The sequence below is a fragment of the Dromaius novaehollandiae genome, chromosome 1 (assembly GCF_036370855.1).
Source record: "Dromaius novaehollandiae isolate bDroNov1 chromosome 1, bDroNov1.hap1, whole genome shotgun sequence".
NCBI lineage: Eukaryota > Metazoa > Chordata > Aves > Casuariiformes > Dromaiidae > Dromaius > Dromaius novaehollandiae.
The window spans coordinates 161,986,493-162,006,743 of record NC_088098.1 but is presented as its reverse complement, the minus strand read 5'-3'; the positions used below and the strand labels follow the sequence as shown (position 1 = coordinate 162,006,743).

At 42.9% G+C, this 20,251-nt stretch overlaps 1 protein-coding gene across 6 annotated transcripts in view; it reads left to right on the top strand.

Moving 5' to 3' along the window:
* The window catches only part of FARP1 (FERM, ARH/RhoGEF and pleckstrin domain protein 1), a 217,893-nt gene that overhangs the window by 193,213 nt on the left and 4,429 nt on the right, over nt 1-20,251 (top strand). For all 6 annotated transcript variants that reach the window (XM_064504545.1, XM_026119414.2, XM_026119413.2 and 3 more), the window contains 8 exons: nt 6,323-6,404; nt 9,199-9,436; nt 11,590-11,720; nt 14,313-14,381; nt 16,244-16,333; nt 17,545-17,627; nt 17,952-18,064; nt 18,597-18,760. In XM_064504545.1, the coding sequence (XP_064360615.1) occupies nt 6,323-6,404; nt 9,199-9,436; nt 11,590-11,720; nt 14,313-14,381; nt 16,244-16,333; nt 17,545-17,627; nt 17,952-18,064; nt 18,597-18,760 (970 nt within the window). The remainder of the gene's footprint in view (nt 1-6,322; nt 6,405-9,198; nt 9,437-11,589; nt 11,721-14,312; nt 14,382-16,243; nt 16,334-17,544; nt 17,628-17,951; nt 18,065-18,596; nt 18,761-20,251) is intronic.

Below are 20,251 nucleotides of genomic sequence, written 5' to 3'. Positions count from 1 at the left end.
AGATTGAGAAATGTTTCTAACAAGACATGAATTGATGCTGACACCACTAGCCAACTGCAGAATATAGGAATTTGCTGCATTTTTCACAGCCACAGTTTATTTCTGGCCAGAAAGCAACAAATTCCTGGTGCTTTTGCTGTGCAGCATCAAAAGGTTGATCTTAGCCCGCTCTTCATGTCGCCAACCATGCTCCTGGGAGCAAGTGGTAAATATCACACTTGAGGCCCTGTGGTTCAGGGAGAAGAAGGAATGACCTTTGGTGGATAGGGACAGGCAGACATGGGGCTCTGCCCTCTTGCCCAGCAGGGGAGGAGGAGAGAGAAAGAGCAAGTAATGGGAGAGGGAAGAGCACAGAGCACACAGCTGTCCTGTTAGCAAGTGCCAGAAGTCCATCAGGCACCCATGGATCCCAGGACTCATCCAGGTTGCTCTTCAGCAAGGCTTTAGGTGCTGTGGGGCCAGGAGTTCCCAGCCTTTTGCTATTCAATGTGCTAGTCAACACTGACTAGCAGAATATCGCAGTGACTTAAAACTGGCTTCTATTTCCCAAAGCCTGAGAGATTTTATGGTAAGGAGGTAGAAGTGTTGGCAGTACAGCCAGAACATGACATGCTCCATTAGCATCTGGCCAGTTGAATTTGAGAAGCCAGTTAGGTTTCGATCCTTCATTTAGGTAAGCTGTTTAATAGGCTATTCATTCAGACCATAAGCACTATTTCCCAGCCAAAAGATTGAGCTCATCTCCCCACACCTCTTTAGATGTTTGTATTGCAGGTTCCCCAACTGGCTCCTGTAAATTCTGACAGGAGAAGGCAAATGGAGAGCCATAAAGTTACCCCCGTGCTAGATCACTAAGTGCTGCAGAAAGCAATGGTAGGAAAAGCCAGAATAGTCATTTCTGCCCTAGGAAGCCCTATTAGGAAGTGTGAATCTGTGTTCTGGGCCTTTTCCACACACTAGAAAGAAAAAGCATTGCGTACTCTTAAGAAATGCAGGCAGATTTATCTTCTCACAGGGAAGCCACTAATCTGACTCCTTGTTTGAAGGCACTTCTGAGGAAAGCTGCTACTCAGTGCTACCAGATGTGGCTGAGAAATGTGTTGCTGATAATTTGCAAGAAAGCTTTTAGATCTTAACATATGAAAGGAGTAGGCTTAACCAGGATTTGAAGAAGCCAGTTTGGAAACCTGTAATAAAAAACAGAGAGAGAGGTGCAGGAAAATGAGCTAAATGTGGATTTACTAACCATTTTTTGTTTGGGAAATAGTATTTGTGATCAGACAGAAAAGCCTAATAAGTAGTTTATGTAAATACAGTAGCAAAACCTCCTGCCTTCTCAAAAGCAAGAGTATTAACCATTCAGCTGGTTCATGCTTGTTTGGGGCTTTGGGTTTTTCAAAGGTGTCTTCGTCTCATTTACAGAAATGAGATACGTATTTTGCAGCTAGCTCTCTTTTGAAAGGAAAATTTGCATTACTGAAGTCACTCTTGGGTACTTCTGGAGATTAGGGATGATCCCAAATGAGTCTGAAACACCCAAATGAGTCTGAAACGATGGGAAAGAAATAGCTAGTCCAGGATCCATTAGTCAGACCCGGAGTCCCATTACATTCATCTCTCCAGCGAGATGTGCCCAGGATTCCCTGTGAGGAGATGCCACTACAAAATAAATAAAAGTGGTGTTGTGTTTTCTGTACGTTTCCATGACATGACATTACTTGCTCAGATCTCTTACTGTTTAAAAGCATTACCACCACAGGTTTGATGTGGATTGTGTTTCTTGCACAGGAGGCAGCCAGCCCAAGTACAAGTCTTGAAATGTGTGTGCCCTCCCCTAAGGCTTGGTTGAACTGTGGGTAACTCTGGTGGCTTTAGCAATACTATTTTTTATGCTCTGAAAGGCATCTTGTACACCACTTATTGCCTGAGAGGACAACTGCAGTGTTGGCTGAAATGGGCAGGGTGCTGCGTGGCGCTTTGTAATAGCAGTCTATTAGAGAGAAAGAGAGTGTTTTGCTTTTATCGACGCTCCTTTTCCAGTTGCAAAGTAATCATTTTTTTAAAAGGCAGCTTTAATGGGGAACTTTAAGGTATTTCTTAATATTAGAACTTCAGTTAATAGCACTTTAAAAAAGTCAAAAGTGTCTAAGTGCTTAAAGAACTCCAGGAGGGAGATGCTGTTCCTCAGCATGTAACAGAAGGTCACACAGTGCAAATATCATTCTTCCCAGGGCTGCATTTGAGATTTGTATGTTGAGCTGGAAAAAAAAATCTGTACTGAGATGTTTTTTCTTCCTTCTTTGTCTCCCCCCCAGCCCCATCAGATTTCTGTTCCTTCCACTAGTGTTTTTGGATGACTGTTGACCTGGGATTTCTTTTCATTCATTTTCCATGATGTACACAGAGGAGCTTGCACAGTCCAAAAATCCAACATAGCATCTTGCATAGTCTTCATAAGTCGAGCCAGTGGCCGATTTTAGCATTATATGAGGTAGCGTCAACACTGAGTTTCTTATCAGATATAAAAGTCAGTCTCCTCCTCTTTGCTTGCAGTTGCACACTTGCGTCATGGTTAAAAAGGAGAGGACAATTTGGAGAAAATGGGAAATGAGCGTATTTACAGAATAATAGCTGTGCTATCCAGCACCATTTTCAGTGGCATTAGACCTCATCACGCTATGTTGGTTGAGTGAGAGCACATTATAAGTATGGGAAGACCAGCTCCTACGTCTTCTATGGAGCTGGGGGTCATAAATCAGTTCCTCACGAAAATTTATAAGAAGCTAGTCCCCGAATTTACAGCTCTATCCCTTGTCACTGGCAAATAGATACCGTGTTTGAACAGTGACCTGTGCAAACCAGGAGCAAGAAGAACAATTCAGCCATCGATGCACAGCAAATGGGCAGCTTCTTCCCCCTCAGGAGGCTGAGTGCTTTTATTCAGAGCATGAACCGTGGGGAGAGCTCTCCCTTACGTGCCTGTGTGTTTCAAGCTGCTGGAGCCCTAAGACACCATGTGATGCGTTGGGGGTTGCCTTTGTATCTTCTGTGGTGTGGGGTGCCCTTTCCTTGGGGTTTCTTTTCTTTTTGTTTGCTTAGGATTTGCATGGTGAGGAGCTGGGGAAGGGGATAGTGTAGTGCGGAGATTGCTAGGGAGTCCAGGGATACAGCAGGGCTGGAGCAGAGGAAGGGTTGTGGGAGGTAGATGTGAAACTGTCCTGTTCTTCGCCTGCCGTCCCCATGTCTAGCTTCAGCTTCCCCTGCCGCCGTGGTCTGCACCACAGCCTACGTGCCTATGCGCCATCCACAGGGAGAAAATCACTTCTGTTTTGAGGGGCAGCATTTGCATGGAAATAAAGGACCAAAGCAGGGAGAAGGGTTGGAATAAGGAACAATACTGGGCCCTCCTGTTTCTGTGTTTCTCAGGTTTTCAGTTCTCAGAGCAGCACTTGCCTGCCTACGGCATACGTTGTCCCCATTGGCTCGGTCTGATGGCTCTGCTGTGATTCAGCTCTTCGCTCTCCAGGCAGTGGCTGGAGAGACGCTGTCGCTTTCGGGGAACTCAGTCCTCTCCCTCTCTGTCTCTTCTGGCAAGATGCAGGACGAGACTCAAGAGCCTTCAAACAGCTGAAACAAGCCTTGGGCCAACTCGTGGCTGAAGCTCCCAAGGAAGAATATTTGTGGTGCCTTGCGTGCGGCTGAGGTGGTGCAGTGCTGTGCAAGCCGTCCGTGCCGCTGTGCTGAAGAGGGGGCAGACAGTCAACTTTTAGGAAATAAGGACCTGTCTGTTCAACGAACTACTGCACTAAGTATTAGCTGAAGTTCACAAAGTCGGTGGGAGCACTAGCTATGACTTTGGTAGTCTTGGGGTCAGACTGGAAGTAGCTAGCTAGCAGATACGAGCTTGACTTGGCAAAGAGTATTTCAGCCAAACTATATGTAACCTTGAGATCAAGAAAGCAATTTTCTAATTTAAAAGTAGCAGTCAGTAATGATGTCCTTAATGTTTATCCTGGCAGTAAACCAGAAAGGTGCTGAATGGCTGAAGTCCGTTGGATTAAATCGCATGCAGACACTTAAAAAGGGATCCTTGCAAGAGCTGGAGAATAACACACAAAGCAAGAATTCCCCTAGAGCTGGTTGCCGAATACCATGTTGTTACTGGCAGCAGTGCAATTCGTCTGGCTTTGACATTCCTGGGATTGTGTGCAACTGCGCAGCGTGAACCATTCTGGGGGATGCCGCGTGTTGGCCACACAGGTGGAGGGCGACTTTCACATGCTTGCTGCCACTTTCACTTGCTCTTGCTCTGGACTTGAAGCGGTTGCAGTTTTCAGTCGGGGGCACTTCGATATGCTCTCCTTTGAGTAAAGCTTTAGTGGCTGGAAGGTTTTATTTACAGCCTCAGAGCAAGTCTCAGTGGGGAGAGCTGCTGGAGGGAAAGGAGATGGGGAAAGACAGGGAGGGAACAACAGAGAGAGGAGTGGTGACAACTGGCGGAAACCCCCTGGAGAGAGAAGTTGGACTTCTGCCCTCAGAGAATTTGGGAACTCTAGACTTGTGATGTAAATACGTGCCGCTTTTGTTCCTTGCGATATAGACCGTTTCTTAGGCAAGTTTTAACTATGTGCAACAAGTGGCAGTGTTTATTTTATGTAGTGCTTTTGCAAAAGTGGTTCAGCTGATTAAAGTTACTAATGACACAGCCCAACCTCCTACCCTGGTGTAACCTTTGGTTTCAGAAAAACATAAACAGCCTTGTTGAGAACTGTATTTTTCATGCTTAAATAGGCATGTGAGTGCCTGGGAGACTTAACACAATAGGACCTAATTAAAGACAGCCTTGCGAAATTGGAAATTTGTTCAAATGAACATGGAGCAATCCCCTGTTTAGCAGCTGAGTGCCTTTGTCTCTCGAAGGGGGATGTGACTGTGCAGTGCTCCTAAGCTGGGCCTGCCCCATTTCTCAGGTAGAAAAGCAGGTAGAGAGATTATGCAGCACGAACATAGCCGTGTTTATCTTTGCAAAACAAAAATAGGTCTGAGTATGCATCTATTCATGAAAAAATGTATAGATTAAAAAAAAAATTCCATATGTCTTACTGTGGTAAAGTATATTCCTAACAACAGCTGCGTCTTCTGTGATTTGGTGAGTGCGAAACCTCTCTGGCTTAAATTGCTTTTACTAAGGAATGCAGAGATTTACCATCTGGTTGTCCATTAGTTCCTTCACAGCACATCAAATTTTCTTAAAAGCATGAACTACTACAAACGGGCAAAAAACAATATATGCATTAGCGATAACGCAAAACAGAGGTCCTGTTATTCTTGGGTTCGTTCAGAACTGGATTGTATTTCTGTCCTCTTCCAAGTTAGTGCATTTCTTCAGCTGAATTGCAGTTGCTCACCCTGGGACTGGATCTGTCTCCCAATACTCAGCTGTGGGAATTGATCTGAATTTTAAAAATTGAGGACAGCACATAAAAAGCCACACTGCAGGAAATTTGGATGTAATATTAGGGACTGGAAGGAGGGGGAGGGGAGGAGCAGTGATACTCCCATCATTCTCCCTAGTGATTTTCTTTTCAAAATCCAACTTAATTAGAATAGATCTGTAACAGTTAGGATGTCATATTCATAATTTTTTCCTCCTGTATTCTCTAGAAGGTGTATTTAGATTCATTCGGCATATGGTATCTTTTTCATCAGAATATCTGTTTCATCAGAAGCGAGGTTTCTCCCAATTGGAGCACCCACCCAAGTGCAGCTGGCTGGATGGGAGGGAGCATTTTGTATTTCTAATACCAGAAGTGACACACTGAAAGAAGGTTCCCTGCCAATATATAACACTTACAAGTCAAACACAGATGCTGGATAGATTTTTTTCTACTGCCCCTGGCAAGAGCAGAAAGTTTTTCAGAAGGGGAACACCTGCGGCCCTGCTCTAGGGTGCAATACTTGTTTCTTAACTGAATTGTCTGTGTATCATGATGGCATTTTAACATCTTGCTTTTTCTCAAGCCATTTCCAGCCTTCTCTGGCGTCATTAAAAATGCTAGCAATTTTCTTTAAAAATTTAATCCTTCTCTGAAGTGCCTGCCCTCTCCGTTGTGAGGAGTACAAGCCAGGCTGGGTGAAGAGTGTACTACTGTACGTGGGAATTAAATATCCATCAGGAAGATTCCGCACATGCTCCTGAGCTAGGGAGCACAGGGGCTTCGGATTTTGAAAGAAATGAGCTATTGAGTTCCTTTCTGTGCTTGTAAGTGATTACGCACTTATATTGCATGACTGAAGTGTCTGATATTTCTGTTGCTGACAGGGAAGGCCGCTCTAATGCTCACATTAAAGGAGATTACCAAAGAATCGGGGATGTTATGCTAAAGAACATTCAGAGTATGAAGGTAGGAATGATCCTATAACTATTAAGCTTTGACATGGATTAGTATTAGTGTGCGTTTCATTTGCATATGATGGTGCCTTTTATGCTGGCTTTTTGCCCCTTGTAATCAAAGTTTATACTATAAAAGTTTCCTTTGATGACGTTTCAAGGACTTGGTGAGCACTGGGATTTGCAAATTGCGGATTTTAAATTGTCCAGCCCCCTTTCCTCAATCCCCTCTCTGGATATAGGAACAGTATGCACACAAATTCAGGAGCATTTCACTTCTAATGCATTAATCTTTCAATTAGGGAAAGTTCCAAATTTTTACATCTGAAGGGATTGTTCAAAAGTGTGTATGGTTGCATGCAAATGTTAAGATTTTGCATGAGTAGTGACCGTGACCTGGATAGTGATTGGATCTAGAAAACTTTTATTTGTGCACTACAGCGCAAAGTTGGATGAAAGATTTTTGAATAAATGGTGTTAGTTACTTTAGATCCCTTTAAAACTAAAAGCAGAAGTGCCTCTATGAGCTGTAAAGCTAGCCATCACATTCTGCAGACTTTGCATCTGTTCTTAGTCTGCCTGGAGTAGTAGTTTTGGAGTCACGTGTTGCTGTTCATTGGAACAAGCAGCATAAAGCGCAGGCACGAGAGCCTGTGGAAACCCTGCAAACTTTTACAGTCCAGACCGATAACGCAGAGCCAACTTTATTAATGTATCTATGCATCCAGTCCTATTAACTGCGTGACATCTTTTCTTTAGCGATCTATTTGGGAATTATCTAATAATCTTGGATGCCCACGTGTAGTATGTTGGTATTTAGGTGTCTGACAAAAGATGGCACTGCACCTTAGGCATGTGCATCTCAAAGTGCTTTTGCAAGTCTCAGATATATCTTTCCTTGGTGATTTGCCACTTCTGTATCCTGCACTAAGCAGCCTTGAATCTTTGGCTGGAGGGAAGGGCCATTTAGACTTTACAGCTCTCCTGAGATGGCAGTTAGTATTAAGCTTGTCTTAGATAGAGATGCAGAGAGGTTAAGTGACATGCCAATGATTATACAGCAGATTGGAAAAACAAAATGTCAAAATCTGGATTTACAATCCCCAACTGTAGCTCATAGAGAGTCTGTCACCAGCAAAGTGGCCTCACCCTTTCCACAATGCACTTAGCCGGAACTGCTTTTTCCCCTCAAGACACATTTCAGATGCTTTGGAAGAAATGCAGGGGGAACTTTTCTACCTCCCTGCCTGTCCTCAAGAAAAACATGCCTCTTCACAAAGAGTTTTTGGAATCTTTGTAAACTTCAGTTTACAGTTTGTGCTTCTGCTCTCAGCACCTTGCAACATTAAGTTATTTCTTCTTCGGTGTCTGTGGGCCCTTTTGTGGCACTACTCTACAGAAAGTGTACGGTCCTCACTTTACTTAGACCTGTTAGCATGTTTTCACCTTTGCCTTTCTCTTTCCCATTAGAGGATTTTGTGCCATTTGCTTTGAGAAGTGCCACTGCTAATAACCACAGAGATGCAGAGGAGAGAAGCAAAACCCAGTTTGACTTAAGCAACTCCACTGGAAATAGAAAAGTTAGTTAAAACTTGACATATTTATCACAGAACCTCTTAAAAGACCTGATGCTCCTAGTTTAATTAACACAGGAAAGAAGTTAAGAGCAAGCCGTTAGTGGGGAACCTCAGCAGTAGCCCTGAGGGTCCCCTTTGACTTTGCTTCTTTGCCTGTTGTCTGAGTTACAGGCTTGCCGAATGACTACGTTGTGTATGGAGAAAGCAGCTTGGATGTAGAGAAATTATGTTTCTGGTAAGGAAGAAGTCACAAGTCACAGGAGAGAGGGAGTTGACTGGAAATGTGTCAAACAACATATGAGCTTTAGATTAAGTCAAACTGTTTTCTGAAGTCCATTCAATATAAACACTCAGTTCCTTTTTTTGTTGCTTATTAATATTCTACCAGGTGATGAGAGGGACTTTCCTTGGCTGCTCAGAGAAGCCCTGTGTGTCCTACAAAAGCAGTTCACCTTGCACAAAACACACATGAAGCCCCTCTGTTAACCATGCCAAAAAATACTGATGGGTTGTTTTAAGTGGGACCCGTGACTAGGCATCCATGTGTTGCAGGGACCAAAATGAAGTTGCTATTTCTTGCAGACCTCGCTCACTTGCGAGCGCGTAACTCCCCCACTGCCAGGGGGATCTTCGCAGAGACCATGCTCAGCAGAAGATACAACCCAAGGATGGGGAACACTGATGTAGCCATTTCTGCTGGACCACTCCTGTGTTTTTGTGTGTGTTTGGTTTCCCAGGAGATGCCATTTCTCTTTAATAACAGGGAAACAGAAACTAGAAGTCCACTTGCCTGCATTTCAGCTCTCCAAAAGTGCTGAAGGGAGCTCAGGCACCTAATCGTTTCATCCTCCTAGAAAATCCCATTTTGTTTCCCAGCTCTGCATTTGTATAGTCTAGTCCTCTCCCTGTGGTGCCCACTTGTGTGAGTTACGTTAATGTGATCTCCTTGACCTTGGATCTCTTGCCTGATGCTAGACTGTTAGTTTTGTTTACTCACGTACCTTTGTTTTCCAGGCAATGCGGAGGGGGAGTGGGTGTGTGCTTCAAACTAGTAATTACATTTCTTCTTTTTAAGCAAAAATCAGAGCCATTGTGTTGCACAGTGATTTTGTTTGCAAAATCCCAACTGCTGTGACAGTACTGGAGTAGGTTTGAGATGAATGATCGAGGCCTGTCTCACGATGTTTGCTAATAGCTCTGCCATGCGCTTTCTTCCTTTGTGCCTCTAAGCAACTGACGGTTCACCTGTGGAAGCACAACGAGGTTTTAATGGAGCTGGAGAATGGGATCAAGAACTCGCGCAAGCTGGAGACCTTTTGCAGGGACTTTGAGCTACAGAAAGTCTGCTACTTGCCCCTCAATACCTTCCTGCTCAGGCCTTTGCACAGGCTCATGCACTACAAGCAGATAATGGAGAGGCTCTGCAAACACTACCCGCCAAACCACATAGACTTCAGGGATTCGAGAGGTGAGAGAAAAGACATTAATTTCTGGAGCTGGGAAATGGCATCCAGATCTGTTGTAGATATACGAGCTGCTATACGAGCAAAAATTTTTTCTTTAAGCTTACATTAGAAAGAGGATTAAGTTGCAAAATCAAGCACTCAGAAGTCCAGAAATGGTAGGATTAAGGTTGCACTTGTATACACATTATGCCACAGTCTGGACAAGTACTTGGAAGAGAAATCTGTTGAGGGTTTTTAAATACACAGAAACGACATCCAGTTCAGGAAGTCCCTTGAACTGAAAATAGTTGGGAGGGACCAGAGGGGACATATCGTATGTGCTTTTCTTGTTCTTAGCTTTCCCTAGGTATCCTAAAGGAACTCCAGGTGAGCCATTGATCTGACCCAGTATGGCTGCTGTTATTATGTCTTTAAGAACAGTGTTATTTTTCCAGACATGCAGCTTTTTCTATTACCATTTTCATGATTTGTTTTAGTAACTCAAAGCTGCCAGCATGTTTTTCTCAAACCTGAAGAAATTTTCCTCTCAAGGTCTGAGCTCGCTGCTTGCTGTTTCTTTCTGATGATCTTGGTTTCCTCCTCTCTTGCTCCTGCCCCCCACCCCCATCGTAAGCAGTATACATTTAATGGTAACTGGGTTATCTGTACGGTTACCGCTCAGCGCAGATCCACAGGGGAACTTGGGCAGGACGCAATGCCCAGCATTGCGGCTCCCAGCTGCAAGGCGTTAGCTCCTGCGGTGGATGCCAGAGACCTGAGTTGGGTGGCTCTGTTCTCTGTACAGCCAGGAGGGTTCGATGCCTCGCGGAGAGCCACAGCAAGCAAAGCACAAAGTGTGGGGGCAGCTTGACCTGTGGCAGTAGGAAATGCCCCAGCGGTCTGTGGCATTGAGGGGCTTGCGTGGCACAAATGTTTGTCTAAATGTAGCTACTGCCCGAATCCTCTCTTGGAATATACAGCAAGTAGCTCCTTCGCTTCTTTTAACCAAGGCTATATGATGAGGAGGGAGCACCAACCGCCACGGTTTGATCTCTGCTCCAGTTAAGAAATGGACACAAATACAGGATGCAGGGGTGAGACTAAGAGAGCACGAGAAGGAAAGTGTGAGTCAAGGACACCATCGCTGTGGGGTCGCAGTCTCTTACTGAGGTGTTTGGGGCTTTTTCTTAAAGGTCTGGGTGCAAAGGAAGCAAAAAAATGGGAGATGAGGATGTGAATCCCACCGGGCCATGGGTAGCGCAGAACGCAGGTCTCCATTTAATAGGAGGATGAACTGCATGTTAAGCAGCAAGGAGGAACCACTGTTACCTGTTTGCTTGGCTTTTTATTTTTTAATGCAAATGGCTGTAACTTCTATTCTAGTACCAAAATCAGTCAGTGTGTTTGGCCCATTCAGAGTTTGCCTATAGGGCCTTAGTTGAAGGGAGTCTGTAGACCCTAAAGAGGCCTAGGCATCCCAGTCCTGGCCAAGTGGCAGTAGCAGGGCCCTGGGCACTGGCGAGATTTGCTGGCCAAAACATGGCCCCATGGCCACTGAGGCAATGGCGAGCTGAGGGCAGTGGTTTTGTGGCCTGCTTATGTGGACTGAGGGGTCCCAGCTGCCTCCCGTGCACTGGGATGAGCACTCGTGTGTGTGGTGGCACAGGCAGCCGGTCCGTGAGCTGGAGCTGAGGGCAAGACCCAACATTATTGGTTTTACAGCCTGAGATGATACAAGAAATGATGCTGCCATTTCCCTGTGTTTTCGAATATGAAGCTGACGCAGTGTGTTGCAGGGAGGGGAAAGATGCATTTTTTCAAGTGTGTGGAAGGTCCCTAGATTAATCAGAGATCTAGGAAATTCAGTCCTTTAGAAGACCCCATTCGTTGGTGCTGTGAATTGACTCTTGAGTATTCCTACAAAGTTTCTCTGCCTTAAATAAGAGCAACCTTCTGACTGAAGAAATAGACTGTCTCTTCGTTACAGGGCTCCATCCTCAGTCAGATGGTGGCCAGAGTTTGTGTGGTTTTTTGTCTGGCTGAATAACCTTACACTGCGGAGGGAGAGATTCAGGAGGACAATGTTCTTGAGCTGTGCGCTGCAGACAAAAGCCATCTTTCTTTCTGAACATTCTTGCAAGTTTTTAATAAGCACATTCTGGTTTTGTTTATCTAGCTGCTTTGGCTGAGATTTCTGAAATGGTGGCTCAGCTCCACGGCCATATGATAAAGATGGAGAACTTCCAGAAGCTGCATGAACTCAAGAAAGACCTGATAGGCATAGACAATCTGGTGATCCCAGGAAGGGTAAGTAACAGAACTGTGATTAAGGTCTGATATCATTTTAAAATATTAGGTATGGGTTAGAGATCTGTTTCTCAGGAGCAGCTGTGAAATTGCCTTTCCTTATATGAGCCTTTCTCTTTCACTGAAAACTATCAAATGTGAACATAGTAATACTATAGAAAGCAGCTGCCTTTAAAGTGAGAAGACACAATCATCTTTATCTTTTTCCTGATTTTATTTTTATTAGGTTTATTTTATGTACAGATTTGGATGGCTGCAAGCAATTTTAACCATCTTTAGAAGAGAGACAGTAAAAGTGTAACACTTCTCACAGCTTTCGGAGCTCAAGCAGTTGCACATTTCCTCACTTCTTCCTGCCCTTAATTTTTTATTTTTATCCTGAATACTAGAGTATATCAGCTTAAAGGAAAGAACGACATTTGGGCTGGAGGACCCTCAGCCCTTTCACGATCCCTAGCTTTGAAACACATGGCCTTGGGGGCAAGCAGTCTCTTTAGTCTACATGTACATTGAGCAATAATTTTTGAGACAATATTGCCTTAAGTAAATACTTCTAATTGTGTTATAAAAAATACGGACAGCTTCTTTTGCTTGTTGTCATCTTCCTTTTTAAACTGAGTCTTATTTCAGAATAAGTGAGCCTCAATGTAGTATTTGTTGCCTTTTCTGCTTTCCTGTGTGCAAATTTGAGAGCTATCTGTTGATGGAGTAAGTCCCTCCCCGTCTCCCTTTCCTTCTGTGCATAATACGAAAAAGCAGCACTTGTGGCAACTGAAATGCCATGGGAAATGCACTGCTCGACTGTTCTTGTGCCTTATGTGTTTCGGGGAAACAGCTTGGAAAAGGAGATGAGTTTTGTGAATATGGCAGTGCCTGAACCCACCCTGCCGCCTGGCCGTCCAGCCCCAACACCCTCCTGCAGGAAGGCCAGACCATTGCTCAGCGGCAGTCACAGCCTTGTGTCTTCTAATTAATTTAAGGATTTTAGCATTCAGAAAAGGGATTTCAAGTTGGTGCACCATAGGGAAGGCAGCACAGAATGCCAGTGTGCCAAGTGCTTTGGGGATTTTCTTGTGAAAGGGTCAGGCTGTTGCATCTTTAACCAGCTTGGAGGGTCTCCATGACCTAGCCAGGGACAGTGTGCTGCCGTAACATGAATGACAAATGTATCTTAACACCGAAGGCAGAACCTCATCTGGTGTCCTTTGTTCTATCATGCTTTTCTTGTTTATTCCTTTTTTACTCTTATTTCTTGCTTTGTTACAATTCCCCGCTCTCCTACTTTGCCTCTTTCCGGTCTCTGCAGTAGCTGCCGCTGCCTGCGCTTCCCTTCAGTGCTCTGCAGAGCTTTCACTTCCTTGGCAGGTCCCTCAGCCCATCGAGCGGCCTGCGCATCTCTCTCTCAAATAAAATTAAACGCCGTCATGAGTTGTTTCTGCTACCCTATTCCACCTAGAGGCACAACTGTCTTGCTCTCCTAGGAAGTTAAAGGAAAAGGCAGGCGGGCAGTGGAGGTTGTCTGCCTGCAGGGGCAGAGGGCTTTGGCTACCGCTCGCTAGCACGTGCCTGAGACGTTGGTGCTTCCCAACAGCTTCCAGTGGCAGCTCCAGCAATAGGAGCTGACCCTGATACAGAGAGAACCTTCTCGAGCTCCTATAAGGAGCCCTTTTACAGCACAGATAGGGGGACTGGACAGGTCCCAGCAGCCCTACGGCAACTGGAGTGCTTCTCTGGCCAGATTAATCTTCAACAGGCAGCTTATTGCCGAGCTTGCAGGTGATTCGGATGCTTCATGTGCCTTTTCCATGCACGATTATGAGTGGAATGACCTTTGAAAGACTGTAATAAATATATACAGACCTCTTAGCAGGAGCTGCAGGGAGTGAGTGAAAAGTGAGGTTTTGATGGGTTTCAGATAAGTGGAAGGGTAAATTACTTTATAGTTCACAATAATCCCAGGAAATCCGAGCATTTTGAATGTTTCAGATACACTACTCTTCCTATAATTCCACATTTTTAAACTGTTTGATCTGAATTAATGCACTGTATTGTATGACATAGACTGTACTGGGGTAACTCACACTACCAAAAAGATTTCCCTTTTTTTCTGCTGCTGCTGTTGTCATTGGTTTGTTTAGCTGATATTTTACCTCAGGTAAGAGCTAGGTATGCCATGAACACAGCAGAAGCTAACCAGCTGCTTACAAATAACATGAGCAAAGTTGTCATTAGTACTTGCATCATTTCTAATATGAAAAATACCTGTTCAAAACTGATGGAAAAGGGAGGTGTCTGGACGAATCAGCAACAGGTAAAGAAAATTTTGCTCAGCCAAATTTTCCTGAAATGAATGAAAGACTATCAGGTAGTTGATGCCACACAATATTTGTAAGTGAAAGACAGTTATGAATGGAAAGAAATTATCCTATAAATAAGATCTTAGCATAAGTATTTAATAAAGAAAATAAAAAGTTTTAGTGGCTGATTATCAAGTCAGTGCTATGACCAAGTAATCATATTTTTTTTTGCATAATAGAAATCATTATCATTTTTGCAAAGGCCATATATTTGTTTTGCATTTGTTTCCTGCAGGAGTTCATTAGACTGGGCAGTCTTAGTAAGTTGTCTGGAAAAGGTTTACAGCAACGGATGTTCTTCCTGGTAAGCAAGAAGACAGTTATTCTTTATATAATGAAGTGTAAATATGCAAAAAAAGTTAATACCTGCTTGACAGCCAAACTATTAGGCTTAAGCTGTGAATTGCAGTAAATATTTTTAAATAGTCTTATTTAAATTAACATAACACACTGTATGTGTTACTGGCTGTTAGGAATAACTTACATTTCTGTCTCTTTGTGACTGCTTCTTACAAAAATCAAACTATTTTTATATACCATACTATGAATACTACGATAAAATGATGCCCCCTAGCAGCACCATCTCAAATAAAAGTCAAGTCAGTACATAATGAGCAGTGGCACCAGGGTTAGTAATCATGGCCAGTAAAGAAGATAAATAGTAACTCACGGTGATATCGAAGATATAATCTCCGTAACGCTGTCAGGACCCATTCCAGAATCAAGTTTACCCGTGAGCCTCGTGGTCTCCCCCCGTGGCTGCCTCGCTCCCAGTCACCTCCCAGCCCCGCTGCTGCTCAGCCCTTGGGGTAGGGGCCCTGGGACGCCCCACAGAGCACACAGATGTTATAGTCTGGGGTTATGGGGCAGAAACTTAAAAAGCCAAGGCAGTCTTACAGGAAAATATTTCCTTGTCTTCCTGTATGCAAAAAGCTTGCAAGTGTGCTGGATTTTACAAGGTGGTCAGCATTTAATCTTGCAAATGAGCCCAAGACGTAAGCACTGTTTCTAACTGATAGAATTCTGTTCTGACTTGAAAAGCACTGAAGAGGGAGCCTCATACATATGGCGAACATTTTCTTGCATGCCGCAATTCTTGTTACCAGATGATGCCTCAATATTATACCTGTATAAGACATTTTAAAAATTCAGATTACACTTCAAGTCAGCAAGTAGCAGTCTTGGTTTTTGTGAGTTGCTCACACTGTCAAAGAAGTCTGTTGCCTATCTTAAGGAGTCTAATCTTTCTGGAGATAAAATCTGGACTCTGTTTTCTATGACTCTGAACAGTTGTGTAATCATTGGCAAAATTAAATCCCCCTCTAGTGGTGGATCCACAAAACTTCATGAATTAATGCTATTAAGTTGCAGAAGTCTATGGTGAGAGTTCTTGTTCACATCCGAGAATGATTTTCTTGTTGATGCAATTGTCTTGTTTGAGAAAAATATCCTTTGATCCAGCTGGCCCTGTTAAAATATGCCAGCTGTATTATGGCATGCAACAAAATGCAGGTGGTCATTTGGCATGTTTTTGACAACTGCTGTTACACGCAGGACATTTTAAAAGGTTGAGATATCCTAGCCTCATCTCCTCAATGATTCTGACCAAAGTCTCCTACCTCAAAATAGGTCTCCCAACTTCCTTCTGAATATTTGGAATAATGGACAGCCACTTATTCCGTAAGGGCTAAGATGGACACATCTCTCTCGGGGCATACTCGCTTACCTTTCCACACAAATCAGAAGAAAATACTGACGAACCAGAGCATCTCCCATTGCTTCAAAGTGCCACAGAGCATGAAATGCACTACTGGCTTCCTTGCTGGGCTCGTTAGTTTTCGGGGCAGAGACCTGCAGATCACAAAGGGGATATTAGAAGGCCTCAGAAGATATTAAGTAGGAAATTGGGGTAGCAGGCCTGGGACTAGCTAGAGGAAGATTGTGAGGAAAGACGATGATACTAGGTATCGAAATATTGTGGAAGCTGATATTCTGGATTTATACTCTATTCAAGGGTCCAGTTATCATCACTGCTTGATTGAAACATTAGGACTGCTGTATAAATATTTAGCCAGTACTGGCTAGTCTTCCCATATTTAGTATTCTGATTTTTTTCTATTTATACTTGCCAACATAATTTTAATAATGTTCATTCTTGCTTTTCAGTTTAATGATATTTTGCTGTATACCAGTAGAGGCCTGACAGCATCGAATCAGTTCAAAGTCCATGGGCACCTGCCACTCTATGGCATGACAGTAAGTACAACAGTGTTGTGTGAACTTACTTGAGGGATTCATACTTAAATGGCCATTTAAGACCCCATCTTAGTTACTTGATTAATTCCTGCTGGACTGCAGAGCACTAGAAACAGGTTGTTCCTAATCAGATTCCTGCCCATCAGAGAAGCTGGGGTCATGATCTGCAGTTTCAGCAGAGGCAAAGCACAGATACCTGATGGGTTTGTGGTGGGTTTGGCATCTGTTCTGGGAACCTTCCACACGAAGATGATTATATTGCAAAAGTGGAAAAATGACATTTGGGGGTAGCTTCTTCCTTAGTCCTCATAATGCAAATGTCTCCTGAGATGGGATTTTTATTTTTAAACTATAAATTTAACCATGATTTTTGCAAGAGTTTCATAAATTTAAACATGTGTCTTACAAGTAATTCATCACCAATTGCTTATGGAAACACTGAGCAAGGCAGATAATCAGCAGTGACAATTTTATCTCTACGAAAAATGTTTCATAGTGTTTCCATCTGTATAGCTTAAAGACATAGTGGGAAACTGGCAGCAGTGTGTCAGTCTGAGCCCTTGTTGCACTTCTGCTAGAAATAGACAATTCCAGCCAATAGCACCTAGTTACTAATATCTCTTCTTGTTATATGATTTAGAAAATATTTTTGCTAGTTTCAAAACACTCACATATCCCCCATTATTTTCATTGCAACCCTTCATGGTTTTGTATCTAATTGTACTATTTTCCCGGGACTGAGTTAGTTAGATAATGACTACCACAGTAGCTGAATTTCTCTGGACACCTGTGAGGCTTCAAGTTCTTTCTAGGAATCTACTCAATCATTGTTGTCCGTTTGGCACGGGCTTTTTCACAACAGTGTATGTTATGCTGCACTGTTTAGCGCACTCCTACTCTTTAACCTATCATTTTGTATTATGAAACACTCTTCTAATAAAACATGGCAATAGTCTGCTCCTTTGACACAAAGCAGAAGAAGCAGTGCTTGGGGTTTAAGAGCTTGTGGTTATTGCAGAGCTTACAGTTTTTCCAACTTTCAGGCCACTATTTTTTCTCTTTACCTAGCTCTAAGTGTTATGTTTGCAAGCATGTCTTTTACTTTCCCGTTCCCCAATGGTAAGAGCTTGTCGATCTTGTTGCCATCACTCTTTCAACCTATGAAATACATGCTTCCTGCAATCTGACTCATCTGGGCTTTTATCTCTCAGATAGAAGAAAGTGAAGAGGAATGGGGAGTTCCTCACTGTCTAACACTACGAGGTCAAAACCAGTCCATCATCGTGGCTGCAAGGTAATTCAATGGAAATGCGTTATACAGTTAATGTTGAGTTGCAAACTATGTTTCTCTAAGGCTTTCACAGTGGGATAGACAGCAGAGCATGTAGCTGACATTTTCTTTTGATTAACTCCTAAAACCAATTCAAAGACACATTTTTCTGTGAAAGCCACTTTTAAGAAAAGAAAAAAAGTGAATGAAAGAGAACACAGTGGCAGCTGTGCAAGTCATAACCAAAGCTAAGTTATTTTAAAAAAAAGCATCTCATATCCATATTTATTTAATTAAATTAGAAAGTAATTCCATAAAAGTGTATAAAACCTGGGTTTTCGTTGTTAGTACCCGTGCTGAAATGGACAAGTGGACTGAGGACATCCAGATGGCCATTGACCTGGCAGAGAAAAGCAGTGGCCCCGCACCCGAGTTATTGGCCAGTAGCCCACCTGACAATAGTAAGTGAATGCTGGAAAGTAGGTTTTACTCGCTGGCGTTGGTATGATTGGTGGTTGCTTCTAAGCAGTGTGGTGAAATATGCTGGCCACAAATCAAACTAATACATTTGAAGTTGATATGTGTGTGTGTGTGTGTGCGTGTGTGTGTGTGCGTGTGTGTGTGTGTGTGTGTGTGTGTGTGTGTGTGTGTATTTTTTTTTCCATTTTAATGTTCTTGCTGATGTTAGCAGTGACTAGAGAAGTGACTTAAGCATAATGATTTCAGGAAGTATTTTACAACATCGTTTGGGGCAGTGCCTGTCCTTGGAAGATATTAAAAGCACCAACACAGTGTTGTAGTTGGTCTTTGATTCTAACACATAAACACATAAAAAAAATTAATCTACTTTAAAACATCTGCACAAAATTATTTCTAGAAGTGTGTTTTAAAACCAGTTCACAAGATTGTGAACAGAATTGATTTGTTTAATTTTTCCAATTATATATGTTGTTGCATAGAGGAAGAAAGATGCTTTTTCCCTGCATTTCATAGAGTCTCCTGATGAAACTCCTGTAGACCAGGAATCTGAGGACGATCTCAGTGCATCCCGCACCTCACTCGAACGTCAGTCACCACACCGTGGCAACACTACGGTGCACGTCTGCTGGCACAGAAATACCAGTGTTTCAATGATCGACTTTAGTATTGCTGTGGAGGTATCTGCCTCAGAACCATCTGAACTGCAGCTCTGGACTCTCTCTTGAATGACAATTTCCTTTTTGCTCCTCCTCAATAAGTAGTATATCCCATAAGTTTCCTTTTGGGGAAGTTTCCGGCACAACGATTCAGCTGACTCCTCAAACGATGGCATAAACCATCAGTCAAGGCACACATTTTTTGCTCCCTTGGTGTATCTTTTTTTTTAAAAAATCAGTTTGAGCAGTAACTTTCTTGGAAGTAATTGTCTGAAGAATCTTTAAAACTTTGAAAAGTCTTTAAAACTTCAGGCAGGTCAAACTGTCTTAATGCCTTCTTTTACAGAGGCATTAAGTCATTGCTAGAGCGGAAAGGATATTGTCTTTAGCTGCTGCAGCCTGAGTTGTGATTATGTGTACTACTAACTTCCTTTCTTTACCAGCCATCTTTTTCTGGAACCTTGTCTCATTGCTCAGTCTCATCTGCTTTTTCTTTATTTGCATTTTGCACATCAAAATAGAAATCCTTTTTTTCCCCCAATCACAGCTAAGCCAATTTCATATACATTTATTAATTCTGTGCTTAACAGACATTGACTTTTCAAAGATTAAAATGAAAGGCTCTTAGTTCAGTGTATGTTTTAAGATGTGGTGGCAAGTCTGCTTGGATGTGTTTCCTTCCCCCAAGCGACACTATAGGGAACTCTGAATACTTTATCACAGTCCTCATAAAATGGAAATTTATGCTCAAGGAAAACTTAAAGTTCAGCGGACTTCCACTCATGAGGCAACACTAAGACATCAGGTCTCTCTTGCTTTAAATAAGATATACTGACTCTGAAGTTAGCTCTGCAAGGACAGATGGTATTTTAACTGCTTAACCATTGGTTTTGACAAAATTATTCCATACTAGAAAAAGCTAACTCTAGTGCCTCATTCTGATTGCAGGCAGGTGGATTTTCTGCTTATTTATACCCTTATATCCTGCAAAGGAGGAACAGTTCAGCATGGAACAAGGTCTCATATTTTTCCCTAAAACATACAGCTTATTAGAAATAGATATAAAAGCAATTTAAACTGGTGACTAATGCTAATGAATAAAATGTTTAGTTAGGCAAATCTTTTTGTTTGAGATCAGTGCTCATTGTTCATTATTTTTGTTCCTCCCTGTGACTCATACGATTGCAAACAGAGCAGTGAAGTCCAGACAACCTGGAGGCATACATTAGTCTGTGAAAACATCTTCAGCTCCACTGCTATTCTGTATGTGGCAGGTTACATTCATGCTCACATCGTTCTGTGGGTGGCTTTCACTTCTGCATTATCGTTTATTTTCTTTGTGTCTCTCCCTCCTTTCTGTCTCTCCTGTGGTAGAAGATCCTCTCTCTGTCAGTGACTGTACTTCCCTACCTGCTGGACTGATCAGTGATCAGCGGCCTGTTTCCATTTCATATGTCTGCTGGTACCGAATGCAAAGCCTGTCCTTTTATGATATCCTCCAGAGTAATGAGG